At 34.6% G+C, this 21,750-nt stretch overlaps 1 protein-coding gene across 1 annotated transcript; it reads left to right on the plus strand.

Moving 5' to 3' along the window:
- The first annotated feature begins 1,016 nt into the window (after positions 1-1,016).
- On the plus strand, positions 1,017-20,920 carry LOC306872100 (uncharacterized protein). Its single transcript, XM_079420489.1, has 10 exons — positions 1,017-1,133; positions 1,409-1,612; positions 1,784-1,909; positions 2,246-2,284; positions 2,668-2,747; positions 2,850-2,943; positions 3,024-3,113; positions 6,656-6,850; positions 6,939-7,025; positions 19,417-20,920. The coding sequence occupies exons 1-9, from the start codon at positions 1,103-1,105 to the stop codon at positions 6,995-6,997; spliced, it is 918 nt and encodes a 305-aa protein (XP_079276615.1). The 5' UTR covers positions 1,017-1,102; the 3' UTR covers positions 6,998-7,025; positions 19,417-20,920.
- Positions 20,921-21,750: the final 830 nt, after the last annotated feature.

The raw sequence follows: 21,750 nt of genomic DNA on the forward strand, positions 1-21,750 counted from the left end.
GGTCTATTATGCGAATCCTAAATGCCATGTATCTGAACATGTATCCAGGACCTCCGGCAGAAAAATAGGCTCACAACATTAAAAATCCAGCAGTATATTTAACAGGCATGGGGTCCTTTTTAAGATCCCTGTGTATCCCTTTAAACCCATCTTGTGAGTGCCAAAAATCTATTTTTTTCACTTTTATTTGACCATAGAAACCAGTCCCATTAGAAGCTTTCTGATCCCAAGACGCAACTAATTTCTGCAAGTTTCCAGCTGTGATCCTTGGAAAGTCCTTGTCCACTTAAACTATCCTCCTTACCGTGCATTAGGATGATATAGGCACATCTGAACTATATTCTTGGTTTTACTAATTTTGATGGACGTGTTACCTCATATCTTTACTCTTGTGAAAGAGAAGATCATGACTGGACAACGTCATGTTTGTAGTCACCCTGGTGTGCTAAAAATGTAAATATGAATGGAACTATACTTTATACATTTAAAAATGTAAAAATTTTAAAGATTTAAACGTAATAATTTCTAGGGGTGCTAATTATCATTGCAGATGAATTTAGATTTATTTTCACAGCATTCTTTGCTCATATTTACCAAGGAGGCTAATAATTCTGTATCATTTGTATACTATTATGTACGTTTGGGCTACTAATATGCACCCTTAAGGGGTAAATAAGGTACAAAGTGTACTTTTTAAAAAAAGTTACCAACCCAGTGACAGCTTTTTTCCCTTTTTTTCTGAGAATGTATAGAAATGATGAAAAACTACTCTTAAACTTATAAAGTGAAATATCTCAAATGAAATTGTGATAGTAAATGTAATCACTTAAACACAATGCACCACATATGTTCCTATACCACTGTATTTCCCTTTTTTCTTTGATTCAAGTGCACACAACCTGTTTATTTTAATTAGTTGTATTATGCAAATGCTGTAAACGGGGCTTTACAAAAGTTCACAAGTTCCTTAAGCACCTTTTTTGGGTGACTAACTGCTGCATCCTGTAGTGGTCATAGAAGTGGAAGTTAAGCAGTTTCAAACTGAGCACTCGCTGTCTTGAGGAAGGAACACACATTTGACTAGACGGTATCTTCTCTAAAGATGTGCTGCACATCAGTTCATCTCCTCATTGGTATGTTTAAAGATATATTTTTGTTGTTGCTGCTGTTTTTCTTTTTTCTTTTTGTTTTAAATTTGAGTAACTACTAAAAAATTTAAATGAAATAAGATTAAATAGTCAACTAACTAATCCTCCATTTCCTACTGTACAATTAAGGGTAGAACATGCTTTACATTGGTCATTCAACCATTTTTGTAGATGTAGTTGTTATTTCCAGATGTAATAATTTGTAGATTGTAATAACTGTTCCTCATGATTTGACCTGACCTTTATCTTCTACAATTCAGGTGCCTTACTTGTCTTTGCTGTTGAAAATGAGGCCACAACCATGATAACCAGCACAGAAAATACCACTGCTCCAGTTTCAGTGCTTATTCAGAACACCACCGCATTAGAACTAACGTCCTTTCTAGACAACTTTACCACTCCAAACTTCACTGTCACCCTGCCAAACACGACGGATTTGAATACCACATCAGATGGAGAATCAGGTAGCTTTTTCATTTTGCTCGATCACTTGTCAGTCCAAGTGTCCACACACTTTATGCAGCAAAATTATACAATTGGTAGGAAATCTGTTAGCCAGTTTATATGCCATGCTGTTTGTTTCAACCAAAGAACGGTACATCTGGTGATTTTTTTTCCCCCTTTTTGGCCAACAGAATCGCCTACTCCACCCACAGAACATCCGCAGACCAACATTTACACCACAGACGATTCTCTGAAGACCGTTTCACAATCAAGCACAAATAATATAATCAAAACCCCAGCTACTACCAAACCAACCAGTAAGCGAAACAACACTGTGCAAACATAATGCTCACTGATTGTGACTTTCATCATACAAATTAACATTTGATTTTGCACAAAAGAGCAATGTGAGAATTCTGTTTTAACTTTTAACTTTAATCATAAAGACTGAGTCATCCTCACAAAGGAAGGAAGTGTGTACCTACAGTAACACACTTAAAACGGTCACCATCTGCCAAAATTAATTATTTTTATTAACCACCTATAAATCAATTTCTGAAAAAGTAAATTAGAGCATAAATTTGCTATTCACCTAAAATGTAATTATTTTCTATGTGCAATGCATTTATGTCTATGCATTTATTTTTTTACAGTAACTGAAGCAACACAACCTGTTAAAAACTATGGACTAAGTAAGTGATTTTTCCATTATTGTCAGTTTTTATTCATGGTTTTTAGTTTATTTTGAATTGACAGATAAAAAGATGTGGTACCACTTTAGTATAGGGACCAGTTCTCACTATTAACTAATTGTTTAGCATGTCTATTATTAACATATTGGCTGTTTATTAGTACTTATAAAGCACATATTCTGCATGACCATAATCTACATCCCTAATTCTACCCAATACCTAAACTACCTTACTAACTATTAATAAGCAGCAAATTAAGAGTTTATTGAGGCAAAAGTCGTAGTTAATGGTTTGTTAATAATGAGAATTGCACCTTAAATATAAAGTGTGATCAAAGATGTATGTTCTTAATGATTCTTACGGTTTGTTTTTACTCTCAACAGCTTATATAATTATCGTTGTTATTGTTGCTCTGTGCCTCTTGGGGGTGGTAGTTTATTGTTGCCGTAAAACAAAATCCAGGGTAAGACATTTTTGATAAATTATTGCTAATTGTGAATTTGATATTTTATAATCATTGCATTGGATATACTAAGTACATGCTAATCATGTTTGTCTAATGCAGAAGTACTCAGTGGACTCACATCTCAAACAAGAAGATGCTCAGATCCCACTCAGCACAGTGGATGCAGAGGTGTTTGACACCACATCAGTCAAAGGTACCTGACATTCTTAACTTTCTACCACCACAGGGATTTCAGTGCTTACACTGACCTTGTGTTCTACACTGTTCCCAAAGATATGCAAACATTCACTCCTGTTGAATCCACCAAGCCGCTTAAGGACCCTGCGCCTGTGAATGAAGCCGAGAAGCCTGAGGGAGGGAAAGGTATGCGACAAGCAGCTGATTTCTGTCAAATAGAAACTGTCACATTTTGTGAAATGCAATATAGTTTAAATTCATTTCAACACATATGAAATGTATGTTGTGGTTTCACACATTTTCATCAGTAAGTGTGAAGACCTATATAAATAACTAAGGAGTATAAGAGGCAACCATATTAACAATATCAACCACCGACCCTTAACTTTGAAACGGTGCTGAAAGCTCCTAAACTAAACTACTGTACTAAACTCTACTCTACTAAAGTCTACTACATTTTGGACTAAAAAGGATTTGTCTATGATCCAAAAGTCTCTTTAGTCAAATCTGTGACTAGAACCCTGCTGTAGGACTAGTTGCAATAACAGAGAGCACCACTGGATGGACTTCTAAGACAAGAGCATCTAGCTACCAGTCTCTCAATAAAGAATCCTACACTTTACAATAATGATAAAACAGTGATAACAAAACAAACAAAACAAAAAATCTGTGGTATTCTCAAATTTAGGGCTGATCCAGTTTCTTTAGGAAACTCCAAGATTAAAGCAGTGCAATATCCAAGAATCTTCAACTTCAACTTCAATACTGACAATACTAAAAAAAAAAAAAAAAAAGATTTTAAGTTCTGAACAAAGCATTTATTGTGCTGATATTCTTGGTGTTTGCCACAAACCATTATCTGAACTGAGCCTGCATGGACATGCTTCAATGTTTCAGTACCTACAGCATTTAGGAAATAGCCACTTTTGACCAGAGGCATCTGGTCTTTGTGTCTGATCCTTTCCATCTGGAAGACCCATAACAGAAATAAAGATGCCTTTGGCTGTCTGGGTTTGCAGATAGAGGTTTTACTTTTTTATTTAATTTTAAGAAGCACTGCTCATAGATGTTAGATGCTAGCGCTTTTTATTTATTTGGGATAATATCAACAATCACAAATCTCTACTGAAAACTGAAGAATGAGGATGACTGCAGTTCACTGCAGAAATAATGACAGCTTACATGTTTCACCCTCACAACTTTTGAAACAGGATATTACACTATTTGCCTACAGTCTAGCAGTTTGAGGAACTTCTGAAGTTCCCTTATTAACAGCATTGTCGTTTTTCAGCAGTGCAAAGAAATAAGCTTCAAGGGGTGAAACCGAGAGACTGTGATTTAAAAAAATATATATTTTATCAACAAAAACATTCATTTGATATTGCATGAATTTCTCAAACGTGCTTCTGACCTTCATTAATGGCACTTTCATATTTCTTGGTCATAGGATAGGAAGAAAGTGAATAATGTTCTTTTTTATAATTTACTTCCTTTCCTTTCTATTAGTACATTTAAAATGCAAAAAGCAGAACAGATTATTAAGATTTTTGTCCTTTTTTGAATGAATTCATGTTAGGGTGTTTTCACACCTAGTTCGTTTGAGCCCTGCAAATGCCCTCGGAGCGGTTCAGCTTGTACAGTATACAACAAACAAAAGGATTTTTTTTAGGTCCTAAAAGGACCTAAAAGTGAACCGTACTCAGACCACCTTCAGAGGTTCCTTTGTAGGTCTGTTTGAGGTTCGATTTCCTCGTGATTTGTGAAAGCGACGAGGTCCTGGTACGCTTTGTATGGACCAACATAACAGTAATGCTTTATAGGCTTTATAGGCTTATTTATATATTTATATAGGCTATATTTTATTATTATTATTAAAGCTCTGCAAATGTCTTGACCGGTGACATGATTAGGGATTGTCAGCTCTTCCTCACCCCCTTCCCTGTCCTCTTCATCTTCCAAATTTTCATACTCCAGCATTCCACTGCTTCACAGTGCAAGCTGGAGTCTGGGTTCCTATGAAGTTGTGGTGTGAACAAGAAATCAATTCTTGATTCTTGAGTCTGAGATCATTTCAGTGCCGAAGAGGACCAAGAAAAGAACCGGGTTTTCTTTTGAATCTACTATATTGTGAACACCAAAGGACTGAGGTCACTTTCTGCTGGGTCACTTTCTGGTTCACTTTAAGTGAACTGGGTTTTGTTTTCTTTATACTGAACTATATGTGAAAACACCCTTAAACTAGTCCAGATCCAAGTGTTAATGGGACAGTTCACCCAAAAATGAAAATTCTGTCATCATTTCTTCACCCTCATTTCATCTCAAGCTTGACTTCTTCGGTCACGCTTTATTTTAAGGTCCAATTCTCACCATTAATAAACCATTAACTACAACATTTGTCTCAATAAACTCCCAGTTTGCTGTTTATTAACAGTTAAGGTAGTTAAGTTTAGGTATTGGGTAGAATTAGGGATGTAGAATATGGTCATGCAGAATATGTGCTTTATAAGTACTAATAAGCCAATATATTTAATAGGCATGCTAATAAGCAACTAGTTAATAGTGAGAAGTGGTGAAATGAAGTGTGACCATTTCTCCTACTACAGAACACAAACGATTATTTATGTATTTTGCCCATACATTGAACAGGTCCCTATATTAATAAATCTAATTGATTCATTTGAGGCCAGTTACAGCATCAAATTGTGTTTATGAATTAGGCTATGAACACCTTCTAAAGACAAGATGTCTGACTTAGACAAGATGACAAAGTAAATGTAACAAACGCAACAAACAAAAGGGAATAGTGGGGTTGTTTGCCTACAGAAAGTGGTGCATAGCTTAACAGCACAGAATTACTTCCTATGATCTCAGTTTCTCGTCAAGCTCCCTGTAATCACACAGGATGGTTCTTTTTCCCACCAAAATCTGCTGCCTGTCATTGACAAGCTCCACAGGTTCCTCTTTAGGAACTAATGGGTCTCAATCAGTGTCTTGGCTTCAGCGGCTGTACTTACTGCAACCGCCTCCAGGTCTAAATCAACCACATAGTGGGAGAGAGTGAGTAACAATGAGAGAGGGAAAGAAAATGAGCATGGAGGAAAAAAAATAAAACAGAAGTGTGCATTGCAATGACATAGTGGCTAATGGTTTTAAGATGCCTCTTTATCCTGTAAGTGCTGACTTTACAGTCACAAGGCTGTTTCTACCACCTGCTCATTTCGTTTCTCCCACTGCTCATTTTTAAGATTTACTGCACTGAAAATGATAGGAAGCATGAGATATCCTCAGGTTTGAGACCACTGAGGCCAGACACCCAGGTGTTTTGTGTGCAATTGTGTTTTTAGAGTAGTTAGAGTTGTCAGGAAAACGTATAAATAGTTAACTTTAAATATTTGAAGAGTGTTCACACTTAAACAGTGCCAGAGTAAATTTGTTTGTCGATTATCAATAGCTATTATACAGAGAATTTGGTTTTCACTTTGATGAATATTTGTTTTGGTGTTGTAAACAGAAATATGAACTTTTTTTTGCATGAACTGAACTTCATACTCTTGTATGTGTGACTATATTCTTTAAAATTATAGAATATTTTGTAAGCTTGTGGAAAAAATAAGTTTTTCATATAATGTAAAAAATTATGTTCTATGATTTTTTTAATGTGTTATACTTTATGTGATCCATTATAATAACCACAACCAAAAACAAATACTTAAACACATTCCCTACAGAATCAGCTGATGTTAAACAAGAAAACCAACAGAATTTATCCAGCACTCAGGCCACAGAGAACCCAAAGGATAAAATGGAGGGGCCAACAGTAGTGAATCTAACTGATGGAGAACCGACGATCTCCACCAAAACCTCAATGGAATCCCTAGATGATGTTCTCAATGAAAACAACAGCAACAATACAAGAGTTGAAGGTTAGTGAGACTGAGACAACATTTTTAATGTTTCAGTTAGACTTTAATACTATCTCTCTCTATTCACCACTCCTTCTTTTTGTTTCAGTCAAGGGCAATGGGCATGATTTCACTGAAATCTCTATTGACGCTTTACTTCTAAAATAAACCAGTCTCTTCCCAGCGTTTTACAATGGTAAGTGTTTTCCAGCAGTCCATGCAGATACATTCTGTACATGCAGTGCTGTGCTCCATTAGAGATGTACTCAAGCAAAGAGGAAAAAACGGTATACTTTGATTATTGTAACTAAAAGCACTATAGGGCATACATCACACATTCATGATTTACATTGGTCAGTCCAAACAAATTTCACTTTTTACTCATGCGGATATGTGGTGGAGGGCATTCCTATGGAGCGATTTTTGTGCCAATATTTATCAAACAAATCCAGTGTTTTGCAAATAAACACAATCTGCTTTGCAAAGAAAAACTCGACTTTCAAACAAACGCAAAGTGATTTTCAAATACAAAACTCTTTGAGAGAAAATGCAGAGGTATGGACAAATATATGTATTGTGTTACAACTGTGAGACTCATTTGCCTTTTTATGAGGAAACTTGGCTTGATTTTCTCACAAATGCGACAGGCTGATTTTCTCACACGAGTGCGGGCAGATTTTCTCACAAATGCGACAGGCTGATTTTCTCACGAGTGCGGGCAGATTTTCTCACACGTGCAATTGAGCAACTTTCTTTTCCAAAACAGCAGATGGCGCTGTTGGTCAATTTACGCTAGTCTCCCGAGACCTGAAACACCTCTTTACCTTTTCAGACCAATATGAGTGGGGAACAGGTGAGTTTCTGTCTTACTAGCTCTATAATTAACCATTTAGATGTTTTCACAAAGCAACCCTACTACAGTGTCAGTGAAATTCACAACAAGTGCTGTAACGTTGTTAACATGATTGATTAGTTCAAAAATCAGAGGTGACATGGCTAAACATTTAACTAGGCTGTCTTTCCCTATAAAAACTGATCCATTCTTCGTACCTCTTATCCTCTGTTGGATCGCAGGATATAGAATATTCATATATATACATATATATTGATATATATTCATACAATTGTTCAACATTCAAAACGATGCAAATGTATAATAGATATCAACAATATTGTGTACCAAAACTGAAAGCTTAAGACAATTTAATTTAGTATCAGATATAGTAATATCACCCAAGAGGTCATTAATTATTAAGAAAAAAATGAAAACAAATCACATTATTTAGTGCAATATCTAAAACTTTTTTTTTTTTTTTTAATTATGCAATCATTTGTCTAAAATTATTACGTATTTTTAGCTTAGCAAAATTTCTGGTGTCACTCTTGTCCTGTCAATTGGGGAGAAGGATCAAGTGATAGGATCACGCTGATATAATACTAAATTCAGCATTTTAATAAACAGTGGTTTAATAAACAGCGTGCTACACGGGTGAAGACACACTCGGGACAGCGAGGACTCTTCTAGGAGTGACTCAGATGACCAACGTTTGCATTTTAAAGAGCCACTAATATAATTCCTGACGGTAGCCTTTTATTCTTCAATTCACAAGTTAAAACGTTGCTCGGCCATATATAAAAAGCTACGTCATTTTAGTTGAATTTTTCCAAACAGGCTATTGTCAGAATAAAATCTGCTGGTATATTGGTTGAAATATGAAATATCTCCTTACAGGCCACTTTTAGTTTGAAATGTTGTACAAGGCATGTATATTACTATATATAAACATAAATATGATAAACTATGATATCCCCTATGAAAAAAACATAAATATGATAAACTATGATATCCCTTATGAAAATTAAAGTTGGTTTTACTATAGTAAAAGTGTGGTAACCATGTTTTTTTGCAGGTTACCATTTCAATATAGGCAGCTTTACTACAAATACCATGGTATTTATTTAGTAAAACCATGGTTAATTTTCATAAGGGATATTAATGTTTAGATTATATTTTGGTACATTTATATAGCTGAATCACAATAAAGCTCATCTGAACTTGAAGTAGTTTGATTATAGTAGTCTATTTGTATAATTAGATTAGTCTACTCCTTTCAGTAGGTTGTCTGTGTAGTTTTATACTTGTTTAAACTTTTACAGCAAAGGTAGCCTACAGCATTTCTCTCCACTGTAGGCTATGTTTCAACATATATACAGTAGAAGAAAGACAATAAATCTTACTTGACCTAACGTAAAAATAAAATTCAAAATGCTTTCATTTTTGGTACACAATATTGTCACTATCCACTATACATTTGCATTTTAGTATTACAATATATTGTGTCACGATATATTGTTTTACCCCTGCATTGTTTTGAATGTTGAACAATTGTATCAATATATATGTATATTCTATATCCTGCGATCCAACAGAGGATAAGAGGTACGAAGAATGGATCAGTTTTTATAGGGAAAGACAGCCTAGTTAAATGTTTAGCCATGTCACCTCTGATTTTTGAACTAATCAATCATGTTGACAACTTTACAGACTTGTTGTGAATTTCACTGACACTGTAGTAGGGTTGCTTTGTGAAAACATCTAAATGGTTAATTATAGAGCTAGTAAGACAGAAACTCACCTGTTCCCCACTCATATTGGTCTGAAAAGGTAAAGAGGTGTTTCAGGTCTCGGGAGACTAGCGTAAATTGACCAACAGCACCATCTGCTGTTTTGGAAAAGAAAGTTGCTCAATTGCACGTGTGAGAAAATCTGCCCGCACTCGTGAGAAAATCTGCCCGCACTCGTGTGAGAAAATCTGCCCGCACTCGTGAGAAAATCTGCCCGCACTCGTGTGAGAAGATCAAGCCAAGTTTCCTCATAAAAAGGCAAATGAGTCTCACAGTTGTAACACAATACATATATTTGTCCATACCTCTGCATTTTCTCTCAAAGAGTTTTGTATTTGAAAATCACTTTGCGTTTGTTTGAAAGTCGAGCTTTTCTTTGCAAAGCAGATTGTGTTTATTTGCAAAACACTGGATTTGTTTGATAAATATTGGCACAAAAATCACTCCATACTTTCCATCTCTCATCACATCATATCCACAGATACCGCTCCAGGTCTCATGTCATCAGACACTTGAGAGATCTACCACAGCTTTAATTCTCTCTGTCAGGGTGTTTTCTGCACACCTGTGCCCCAGCAGGTTAAGGCTTTATTTCTGTTTGCAGCTCCCAGTGAAATTTGTTTCTCTGTTAACAGCTGATGAGAGACCTTCATCAGCATTTCAGTACATGATGGCCCACGGTATGGACAATTGAATGCTCCATGGATCTTATATTACAGCAGTCATTCCACATGTACATAGTTTAACAGTAACATTTTCAGCTAAAATATAAATAAATACATAAATAAATAAAAAATAGACTACATACTACAACATTTAAAATAAAAATGTAAATATGTGTGTAACATTTTCCATAGCGGTCTCAGACTTTTTTAGACCCACATGTATAGGTTTTTATTACAGATATAGCACAGCTTACATATTGGTCACACTCTATTTTAAGGTCCAATTCTCACTATTAACAAACCATTAACTATGACTTTTGCCTCAATAAACTCCCAGTTGGCTGCTTATTAATAGTTAGTAAGGTGGATGTTAAGTTTAGGTATTGGGTAGGTTTAGGGATGTAGAATATGGTCATGCAGAATATGTGCTTTATAAGTATTAATAAACAGCCAATATGCTACTAATAGGCATGCTAATAAACAATTAGTTAATAGTGAGAATTGGTCCCTATACTAAAAGTGTTACCAAAATACTTATACATACTAATACTTTACACAGACAAACTATAATTAGCAGAAAATCAGGAAAAGTCCACTCATTCTAAAACCAGAGACAGGTTAAAGAATCAAAGGGAGGAAACAGACAGAAAACCTCTCATTCATTCCAGCTGGTTTGGAACTGATGGACGGGTTGGAGACGTGAACTTGAAAGAGGTCATATTCTCCCACCCCCATAGATAACAACTAATGACCATGACTGCTCATAAAGCAGTATAATTAGCCAGAGCCCCAGGGACTATTATATAGCATATTATTTTATAATAAGGGTATGCTTTCATGTGCTCTCCGGTCATTGTCAGGTGCTCTGTTTCCAGGTTTTGGAAGTTGATAGGGCTCTCATAAATGCTTCAGTTGTACCTATATACATTCACTTTAAGGTGCTTAGACCACTCAACAGAGAGAAACAAAAACTAGACAGTAGTATTTCATCAGACAAACAGTAGTTGGTCTCTATACACGGATTCCTAAGTTTATATACAGGACACATAGTCTGCAGAAGTTTAGTAATGACACTTACATTGTTGGCCAGTGGTGCTCCGTCTGCTCTAACAGCACTACTGCAAGACTGAAATGGTTAGTATCTGTCCATGACATTAATAAATTCCATATTAAAACGACAAAGAAAATGATCTGAAACACCGAGACCTTGAATCTTTAAACGTTTTTTAGGAGTGGCCTGCCCAATACCGTCTAATGACAAAGAAGCCAAGTCAATGCAAGATTTACAATAAGAATTTGACACTCGCCCAGGCCTGAAGAGTATTACACACTGTGTTTGGTGTGGAACTAATGTGTGTTTGCACATGAACACATGCAGTTATTGACTACTAGTGTTTTGATGTGGTTATTGTCTCACCTGGCCAGGTGTAACTTCGGATGAGTGAGAAAGAGAGAAACTCAGAGCAGTACCAGGTGGTGCCTTCTGGTTTAAGTTGAAACCCGCAAACTTCAATGTAAGCTTTTCCTACACTCTGAAAAATAAAGGTGCTTCACGATGCCATAGAAGAACCTTTTTTGTCTAAATGGTTCCATAAAGAACCTTTAATATCTGAAGAACCTTTCTGTTTCACAAAAGGTTCTTTGTGGCAAAAGAAGGTTGTTGGGATTATAAAAAGGTAAGAAAGAGATGGTTCTTTAAAAAACTTTTGACTGAATGGTGTAGAACCACAAATGGTTCTTCTGTGGCATCGCTGTGAAGAACCTTTTAAGCACCTTTATTTTTAAGAGTGTAGAAGCAAAGTTGTGTGTAACTTTACTTAACAATTGCAACATAAACATTTCACCATATCAGAAAGAATCGACAAGGTAATTGTGTTAGGTGGAAGAAGTGGAAGTGGTTAGTTCTCTTTGATGGTGGTAACTGTTAGTTATTTGTTACGTTTCCATGGTTCCATTGATTTATTTACAAGATTAACCACACGTTGACTCAATGGGATGTTAGTGTTTGTATGTACACAGACACTAATCAAGTTTCCATCCAGATTTTGCGCTGTTTTGTTATCGACAAAGAGATATGCGTTAAAAAAAACTTTGTGAAATTTCCTGTCTACAGCCTGTTTCCATCGAACTGGCCTTTTACCGCTAAAATGGTGTGCGTCATGACGTCATCCCTAAAAAAATGAATTGTCGCATAAGTTTTGGTGTATCGCAAAAAAATGTTGCCCTTTAACTGTTTCCACACATAATTTTTCCTATTGCGTAAATTATAGGCTAGGCTAATAGCCTGTTTTTCATCCATTTGAAACAAAAAAAGCCTATATTAAATTGTATAGGCCTACATAAAATCATTTTTATTAAGTGTCATGTTTTTTTTTTTTACTTGGTTATAGACTAGATAGATAAGCCACTGTTGATAATCAAGCAATGATCATAAACAGTTGCAGTTGTATTATTATTATTTTTCTGATTAACGTTTATAGGAAATATGAATGTTCATTACGGTTATTTTATTTCTCCTAACCGACGGTCGTTAAGCCATATTAACCGTTAACCGACAAGATTATGTTAATTTACAATTAAATTAAATTTAAATTGATAGGTGGCTTGACCCATTAAAAATACCTAAATTAGTTTTCCAGGGATTAATTTTATACACGCAAAAAGCAGCATAAACAACATGAGTGAGGATTCACATGCACGTCATGCACCTGCAGCGCTTCTGCGAACGGAGTAAAACACAAGCTATTATATAAAAAAGAAATAGGCCCATATGCAAAATATATATTTCTAAATAATTAATGAATTAACAAAACGAAATAAAAAGCATATTAGCAGCCTATATGCAGAATTCCGTTTCATTTTTGTGATGCACTCTTGAGAAAGAGGCAGTTTGTTTCCTTTATTTCACAAAAGTATGTTTAGTTTTTTATTGTGAATGTACACAAATAAACTAAATATTTTGAATAGTTTTGAATAATGTCTTACTCTTATATGACCACAAATGAAGGCGTAGTACAAGTTGTTTCCACTTTTACAAGGGAAAAACCCCCCAAAAAACACAAGCGATCGTGCCGGCGCCTCACACGCAGTTAAGCATAGCCTACTGACTCCACAACGCAGCCTGTTCATGTCATAATAAAATACAGTAGGCCAAAAATATTGAAGAAACATGAAAAAAAGATTTTATTTCCCCTCACTCCACAACAAATCCTTTAAATTTAACGGTAGAAAGAACTCAGAACAAAACAAGAATAAAAATATAGGAAGCTAACAAGCCAAAACTAATTAATTTAAACTTTTATACGTCACGTTCCAAAATGTAAAACAAAATGTGCTTGGCATAATATCACGGGGGTTTGGTGGTCAAGCTGAAAGGCACGGACTACAGGCTATTTAAACTGAACAGTGCACTGTAAAAAAAAAAAAATTGTAATAATAATGTAAACGTAGGCTAGCCTACTAATACCAAATTAAGATAAGTATGTTTGAGAGGTAACTCGTCTTTTTCTTACCATGTATAAAATAATTTTAGATACAATTTAATAATATGAATATGATTTAATGCGCTTTTGAACTACAGGGAAACGCTGCTTTAACGTGAGAAATACCATGAACACGGATGCTGCCTATAGGCTAATTCTGTCAAGTGACCCCACATTTATTTGTGTTAAAGCCCCTTTTCTCGACAAAAAGTTAAAAGATTTTGAATACGCAATTACAAATTCAAATTCAATCTTCGAAAAAGATTTTGTCGACACATGAGAAATTTTATCGATAATTGGCATTTCCATCAGCTATATCGTAAATATTTTAAAGCGCTAAATATTTTTCCGCAAAAAAATCCTTGGATGGAAACCTGGTTAGTGATGGCTGTATTTGGTGGCAAGAGAAAAAGACATATTTGGGCAGTATTGCAAAGTGAATGTGGCAAACAATGTTCTTAAAGACTTCCTCTTCGTATTTCAAACAGTTTATAAGGAAAAGTTCATCCCATTTACTCACCCTTGTGTCAGTTTTCTGTTTTCTGCAGAAGACAAAAGAAGACATTTGAAGAATGTTTTTATCCATAAAATAAAAGTCAATTGGGTCTAACAGGTTCAAGCTCCAAAATGGAATTAACAAGTTTTGTAAAAGTAATCCATACAATTCCACTGGTTTAATCAAAGTCTTCTTCATCTTTGGTTTTATAGCCATTATTATTCTTTGTTTGATGAATGAAAATAGTTATTCACTTTCAAATCAAACCATTTATTAAGCCTAAATCAAAATGGTGACCCATCAATATCATACCCCATTGGTTCTTGTGCCATGATGTCAAGTCATATGACACACAAGAACCAATGAGGTTTAATGTTACTTTTCAAAGATATTCTTCTGTGTTCTTCAGAAGAAATGAACTTTACATGAGGCTGAATAAAAGATAACAGACTTCAGATTTGGGTGACCTATTATTTTAAAGGTGTTTCTGTAGAAACTGTTGCATCTTGCTATAAAAGACACTCAATAACAGGTGTCATAAACATTCAAGTGCTGAACATTATTAAGCAATAAGACTTAGAGAATTTGGGTTTAGGTTGTTGGGCGTGTGTTCATATATTTAGCTACTTTATCCCCTCTCATATTTCTAAAGCTTCTCCGATTTACTCTCAGTGAGAAGTCATGAAAGGATTTTTTATGTTGAGACCACACCCATGTAGGTCTATCCCACCAGAGTGACCCAACAAGCCTATGTTTGATTCACGTGGGGAACATCCATCAATGTCCCTATAGATCTCCCTGTAAATCCTCACACCTTCCTTGATTGCAGCTATTTTTACAGAACGGGATAAAAGAAATGTAATAGGCCCCTGAGTCGAGCCAATGACTATTCTTCTACAGTTGTGAGGCAGAAAACTTGAAGCTCGTTCTCGCCCACCTGTTCAAAGACCATGCAACCTTTCTTTTTTTTTTAAATAAATTACATTGACATTGTTTTTCTCTTTTTTCATTTATCTGATGACTGTTTGCAAACCTAACAGAATTGACAGAAAAAAGAAAAGAAAAAAAAAGAATAACAAATAAAAAATAAAAAGAATAATGTTTTCCCTTACTGCGTTGTTGTCATACAGTGGCTGTCAGACTCAAAGTTCATCTCTATTTTGTCCTTCTCCAGCTGTCCTTTCGCTTAGGCTTTTTTTATCCATCCTGTGCTACTCATACTTTTGCTTGGGTGACTTTACAAGCAGTGAAGTCATTTAAGTGGGGTGATAATTAGTTCATGGCGAACATTCATGGATATTTCAAACTTCCTGTGAGTTTCTTGGAACTTTTGTGTGTAACTTTATACATTTCCCTTATTCTTAGATAATTTTTTTTTTATATAGTAGTAGTTTATGTTGCTACTACTAGGTTTGTGAAGAAAAAAAAAAAACTGGTGAACAATTTATACTGCTATTTGTTTGTTGGTTTTTCTAATGTATATTTACAAAGAAAAAAGTCAATTTCCTTTCTGGGAGTCTAGACTGCCTCATTGTGTGTTCCCACTGGGGAAAATGTTGTTTGGTTACGGTTTACAAGGTAGGAAAGATATCTTTTCTAACACGAACAAGGCTGCAGTTCTTTAAAACACTATATGCAATAAACACCACCCAGCTGCTCTGAACAACCGACACAAGTTTGACCACCACTGATGTCTGGTCTTGTTTGTCTAGACAAACAGAAGTGCCCAGAAAGGAGAATTTCACGGCATCTGAGTTCCATATGTGGTCTCTTAATACTCCAAAAGTAAAATGATCAGTGTGATTGTTGGTCCGTGTTTTCTTAAATGCTGCCGTCATTAAGACAATTAGCACACATCTTGTTTTCTATCAGTTGCACTGGAGAATAAACTGAAAGAGAAATTAACTGAATACATCTGTATGCTCACCAACTAACTACAAAAATCAGCTTACTGAAATAACCTATTTGATATTTAACAATAACTCGGCAATGCAAGAAACCTGTTTCTCCTCCCATGTTTGGATAAGTACCACCTCTCCTTCTGCTGTTCAAGATGAGAACGCATTTTTAGAATTTCAGAGTTTACATAATGTGTCTCTTCAGATAAGCTGCAGCCACAAGCTGTACATTTATATATGCATACAATAAATATATATTTAATTGCTTTTTTATACTATTGAAATGTATGCAGACATAATAAGTGTGCATGCATTTAATACGGATGCCTGTTCACACAAGTTTTCTTCATTTGACATGTGGTTCGTCTTCTTGGTGGGAACTTAATGAGAGCACAAAGGTCAAGCAATTCTAATTAGAGAGCAGACTGTCAATGAGCTCATGGTCTTTTTTCAGATACAACATTCCAGTAGTTTCACTGAAGGACTGCAGTGTTCAAAACACTACAATTACAGAAAAAGTGATAGGGCTGCAAATTTAAGTCAAACAAAATTGAAATCGTGATATTACCAATCTGCAAAGGCTGTGATTTACATAAATAAATATTTGCACCACATGAAATTAGTATTATAATTAGTTAAATAAATGTTATTATTCAAATTTTTTTAATTTGATTTTTTTTTTATATATATTTTTAAAATAAATACTTTTTAATTTATTTTTTATATAATTTTTTTTTCAATTAATAAATTTTTTACAGTGAAATGATATGGTGATATTTCTTATTTGTTAATATTTGAAAATTAATAATAATAATAATAATAATAAATGGTACCTTCAAAATATTTTATAGGCCTTTTTAATTGAAGCAATAGTTAACCCCAAATATGAAAACTCTCTCTGTCCACCTTTTTCCTGAATGTGTAAATCTCATCCGCCACATAACAGAAAGATGCTATATATTTCTAGTCTCTGGTGTTTCAAGTCAAATTAATGCACAACTTAACCCTTCGCACATTTTTATACTTAGTTATACTTCAAAAAATAAATAAATAAATATGTTTAATTAATTCAGTTGATCTTTTTATCTCCATTTTATTATGGATTTCTATGGAGACCAGAACATGAGAGCAGAAGGTGGATAGTTTGAATCTAAAGATAATTTACTTTTTAACATACATTGGTTTGTGATATATACAATAAAAAACTAATAAACAACTATTTTATTATAATCTGTGGCATCTTGTACTATTTTTTGTAATAATACACATAGCTGACCTTCCACACACACAGTTTCAGGCACATGTTTGACTGATGGGTCTCTGAAAAGACAGAATTCACAGGAAGGGCATTCAGTAGCACATTCTCTCTCTTCCAGCTTTCTATACTAGTGTCCTAGAGCAGCAGCTTCACAGGCCTGGCTGTGATCAGGCCACTGTTGAAAGATAGATACCTTCACCTGCCCGTATCTGCCCTGGGCATCACAGCCACATTCCTTAGAATGGGATTGACAGGACACCCCTCCACCAACACAGTCTTTTAACTGCTAGTAAAAGGAAAGACTTCACAAGGCAGGTTTGGCATGATGCAGCGAGGTGGCTGGAAGTACAATCTTAAGTCATGTTAACTTTTTAACATTTATTTAAATATCCTGTTATTCATCCTTCGTTATTTATGCTCAGCTGAATCCGCTGTCAGAGAATAGTCAGCCTGATATCACGGCAACATATTTTACGAGGTGGCTAATTCATACGAATTCATACGATTTTTGCTAAATCATATGTATTTTACGACTTGCACAATTCATAGAAATTTGTACAAATGACCTACGCCTAACCCCGCCCCTAAACCTACTCATCACAGTGGTGTAGACAAATCGAACAAAATTGAACGAGTGAGGTTGTACGAATTAATACGAATTGTTCATGAGATAGCGTTGGAATAGTATGTAAGCCATTCCCGACTCAAGGTAAAAAGTTAAGTTTGCAAAAACAAAAAAATTAAGTGCAAGATAAAGTTGAAATTGTAAGACATAAAATTACACTGATATAGATAGTTACATTACGTGAAATAGAGTCTCAATTTATGATTATTCATGTTACAAGATTTATTTGTAACTGGACAAAAGGTTTTTGATTGATGCTCACTATCGGTTGATCTTGTTAGCCTGTAAAAAGAGATTTTTTTGCAGATAAAACTGAGTAATGAACCTCTAAGCAGTTGATGTTGTGTAAGAGCTAACACTACTTTCACAAGCTCATCCCCTCAGGATGTGCCCTTCTTGGATTATGGGATACACAAATCACAATTTTCACACCTGGAATCAAACATGAGGTTGTAAGAAAGACACTTGAAGTGTAATCTCAGCCTCAGGTTTGGACTCCAATGGAAGCAGATATAAGAACTAAATGATTTACTTTTATCACAAAAGTGGATTCCAAAGATACAAATCCATAAACATGTGGTTTCTGTGCCCTTAAAACTGAATTACAAATGATATATGTGTATCTCAATTAAGACACTGCAACAACTGCTTTTCACTCTGTCTGTTACATTTAAAGTTTAGTTGGGTATCTTAAGCTTAAATCTAGAGTGGAAAGGGACAAAAAGCTATTGAGATGGAAATTTAAACTGGCTCTACAAACCTGCCCTAACAGCGCTGATATAATTAGAGATTCCACTTAAATTTAACAGACTGGAGCTCGTAGATTAGTCCTCTGGTTTCATCTTGATACATCCTTAAAGGAATGTCCAGTCTTCCAGCTACCTGCTTTCCTCTCTCTATTTAAGGGGGGTTGGGAGATTGTTATCTCAGGCTCAGTTTTCTATGCACCCCAGCTGAGCCTAACGAGTCTATTCTGATGTGTACGGTCCACTCGTGCCTTTGAGTAAGCCTGTAAAGAAAGTATTTGTGCTAAATTGGATAACAAGCAGCTTTTCAGCTGATAATTGAGTGGCCATTTGTAAATTTAAATACAGATGTCATTGCACGCTATTGTGTGAACAACCCTAGAGGTTAAACAAAACATGAAGCTTATCAGTTTTCAATGAATGTGAGCATGTCCTTAAATGTCTCACATTTGTTATGAAATATTAAAACTCTCTACCTTTATATTAGTATGCATTTACTGTATATCAACATCTCAAGCTTTTTCACAAATAACATCAATACATTTTAAGTGCTCTTCTTCTGTCAAACAGATGTTTTAGCTTGAGGTATGTGGTCATGTCAAAGGCTAAATACATGTAGGAAGTTATAAACTGGCTTTACAGCTCATGGGAAAAAAGTAAAGTGGATTTTAACATCTTGGAGCCTATTTTCTTTTATCAGCAAGATAATTGTCCCAATGTTGTATGTTGATTTATTGAGTAAATGCGAAAATTACTCTACTAACTAAAAACAATATCAACTCTGTTTTACAGATCTCTGAACCTGACTGATGGATATTTTAAACTGGAAGTAACAGCTGAACTAAATTGTAAACTATGCGAGTCATTGTTAGAACAACGCTGTTTGAATATACTTACAGCACTAAGAAAAGTCTGTAAAAACAGGGCCCAGTGTATTGTGTTAATGTAAAGGAATTTTCCGTTTTACTCTCATTTAAAATGCATCGTGTTGTTTTAGGGTTAAAGGAAATATACATACATTTAATGGAGTACAACTTAATGGAGAAACTTGATGGAGTTTCTGTTTTTCTGCATATTTTTGTTCCTATGGTGTATTACCTTTACAGTTAGCATAATATTACCTGTTATGTTACATTTTAAAATTGCAACTATTTTAAACCTAATTTATGAAAATCTAATCTAATCTTAAAAGGACAATTTTGTAAATGTTCAACCAGCTTTGCATTGTTGTCACCTGTATATGTAAATGTGTACTTTTTCCGTGTTCTTGCACCCAGATATCACAGTTCATTAATAATAATAACCAGATGATGCAAAACATGTCACTTTTGACAGCTCCAGACTTTTTACGTTTTGATTCTTTGTTTCTTTTGTTCCCGCCCATTGACATAGCATATATATGAATATATAAAATATATAAAAAGCAAAAAATGTAATATGAGTGTTGACAATTATGGCAAAACGGACATTTGTAAATTGTACAACTGTACATCGATTACATTTTTAATTAAAATTGATCTGTATGTAAAGGAAATCTCATCAGTGCTATAGAGCTCGCAGTTCCTATGTTGAATGTACAGTATATATAGGTTTTAATGCCTATAACTGTTAACTGCAAAACGTACACATTCGCATAATACAAATTTGATCACTGTAATATTTTTGGAGTTCTAATTTTCTATTTTCTTTCTCTATGTAATGCTTTCATTGTTGTAAATGTCCATTGGACTTTATGTTTTGGGTTAAAGGCTAGTTTTATTAATTTGTATTAAAATGTGTCTTCTTAAACTGCTGTAAACTACAGTCTAAAGAAAGATATAAGCCTTGTTGGGTGCAACATGGGTTTATAATTAGTTGCTTCTGCCTTCTAATAACATATTGTCAAGTAATGCAATTGTTTTAAAATATATGGTTTTTAAATATATGTACTTTAAGACTTTATCTTCTATATCAAATTGTTTATGATATTAAGTCATGTTCTGGCTGCCTATTTTACTTGTTACTGCAGCTACAGTTCAACAGTAACCACAAAGCAATTTGTCAGGTGTATTTCTGTCTGTAATAAAGCAACTGTATTAGAAACTGCTTTGAAGTAACCAAGCAGATGCCAACATAGATGGTTCCATAACAAGCCTGCAATAAAAGTTTTATTTCTGGTTTGAAATAGTAAAACTGCATTTATGACAACTTCGATACAAGATTAGAGACCATCAGCTGTTCATGACAGTTGAAGCAATTTCATACTCAACAACATTACAATAAATTATAATAAAATGTTTTACTCATCTAAAATGTGTTATGTCTCCGACAAAGTGTCTTAATTTTAAATTCTCTATTATGTACTAAACTTTTTATATTGCCTCCAGTTGCAAATTTCCAGGTGCACACTGAAACACCTCAAACCATGTGTGCTGTATGATAAAAGACAGGAATTAGTTGTCACTTCAGAAAATCAAACTGACATGTTTATAAAAACAAGAGGAAGAGGAATGTGAGGAAGTAGTAGATGATATATAGTGAAGGCATCTATGGCATCTTAGAGAGACCTTCACAGTATTTGAATCAAAATCATGAACAGAACATAAAAGAAAAAACAGGAAACCAAGAATGCTATTAAAACACAAGAAGTATAGTAGGTTGTGCTGATATTATATATTTTTTAAATATTAAATAAATAAGGAATAATTGACAATGGGTCTTTGCATTGTGGCCACATTACCACCTCAGGTGTGCATTATTTTCTAATAATTCAACAGACCAAAGTCAATTATTCTGCTTATTCTACAGTTAACACATCTCAAGACATTGTTCATATGTTGTATTTCAAGACATTTGTCAGGTTTTAAACTGCTCATGTGTGTAGGGCTAATTTTTTACGCATCTCATCCCACACTTCCATTGCTAATTCCAAAATGTCATTTTAAACAAGGAGGTTTGAGCCGTTGATAGCAGACTAATGCAGTTATTAATACAGAGAGAGACAAATAGTGAAATAGTAAGTTTATCTGCTTCAAAAACAGTGCTGTTATTACCTTGCTAATGACAAATATAATGTAGTTTTTAAGTTGCTAGACTATTTTACTGCTAAAATCATCAGAGCAGCGCTATCAACACATTTCTGTGCAA

This window comes from Barbus barbus, assembly GCF_936440315.1.
Source record: "Barbus barbus genome assembly, chromosome: 7".
Lineage (NCBI taxonomy): Eukaryota > Metazoa > Chordata > Actinopteri > Cypriniformes > Cyprinidae > Barbus > Barbus barbus.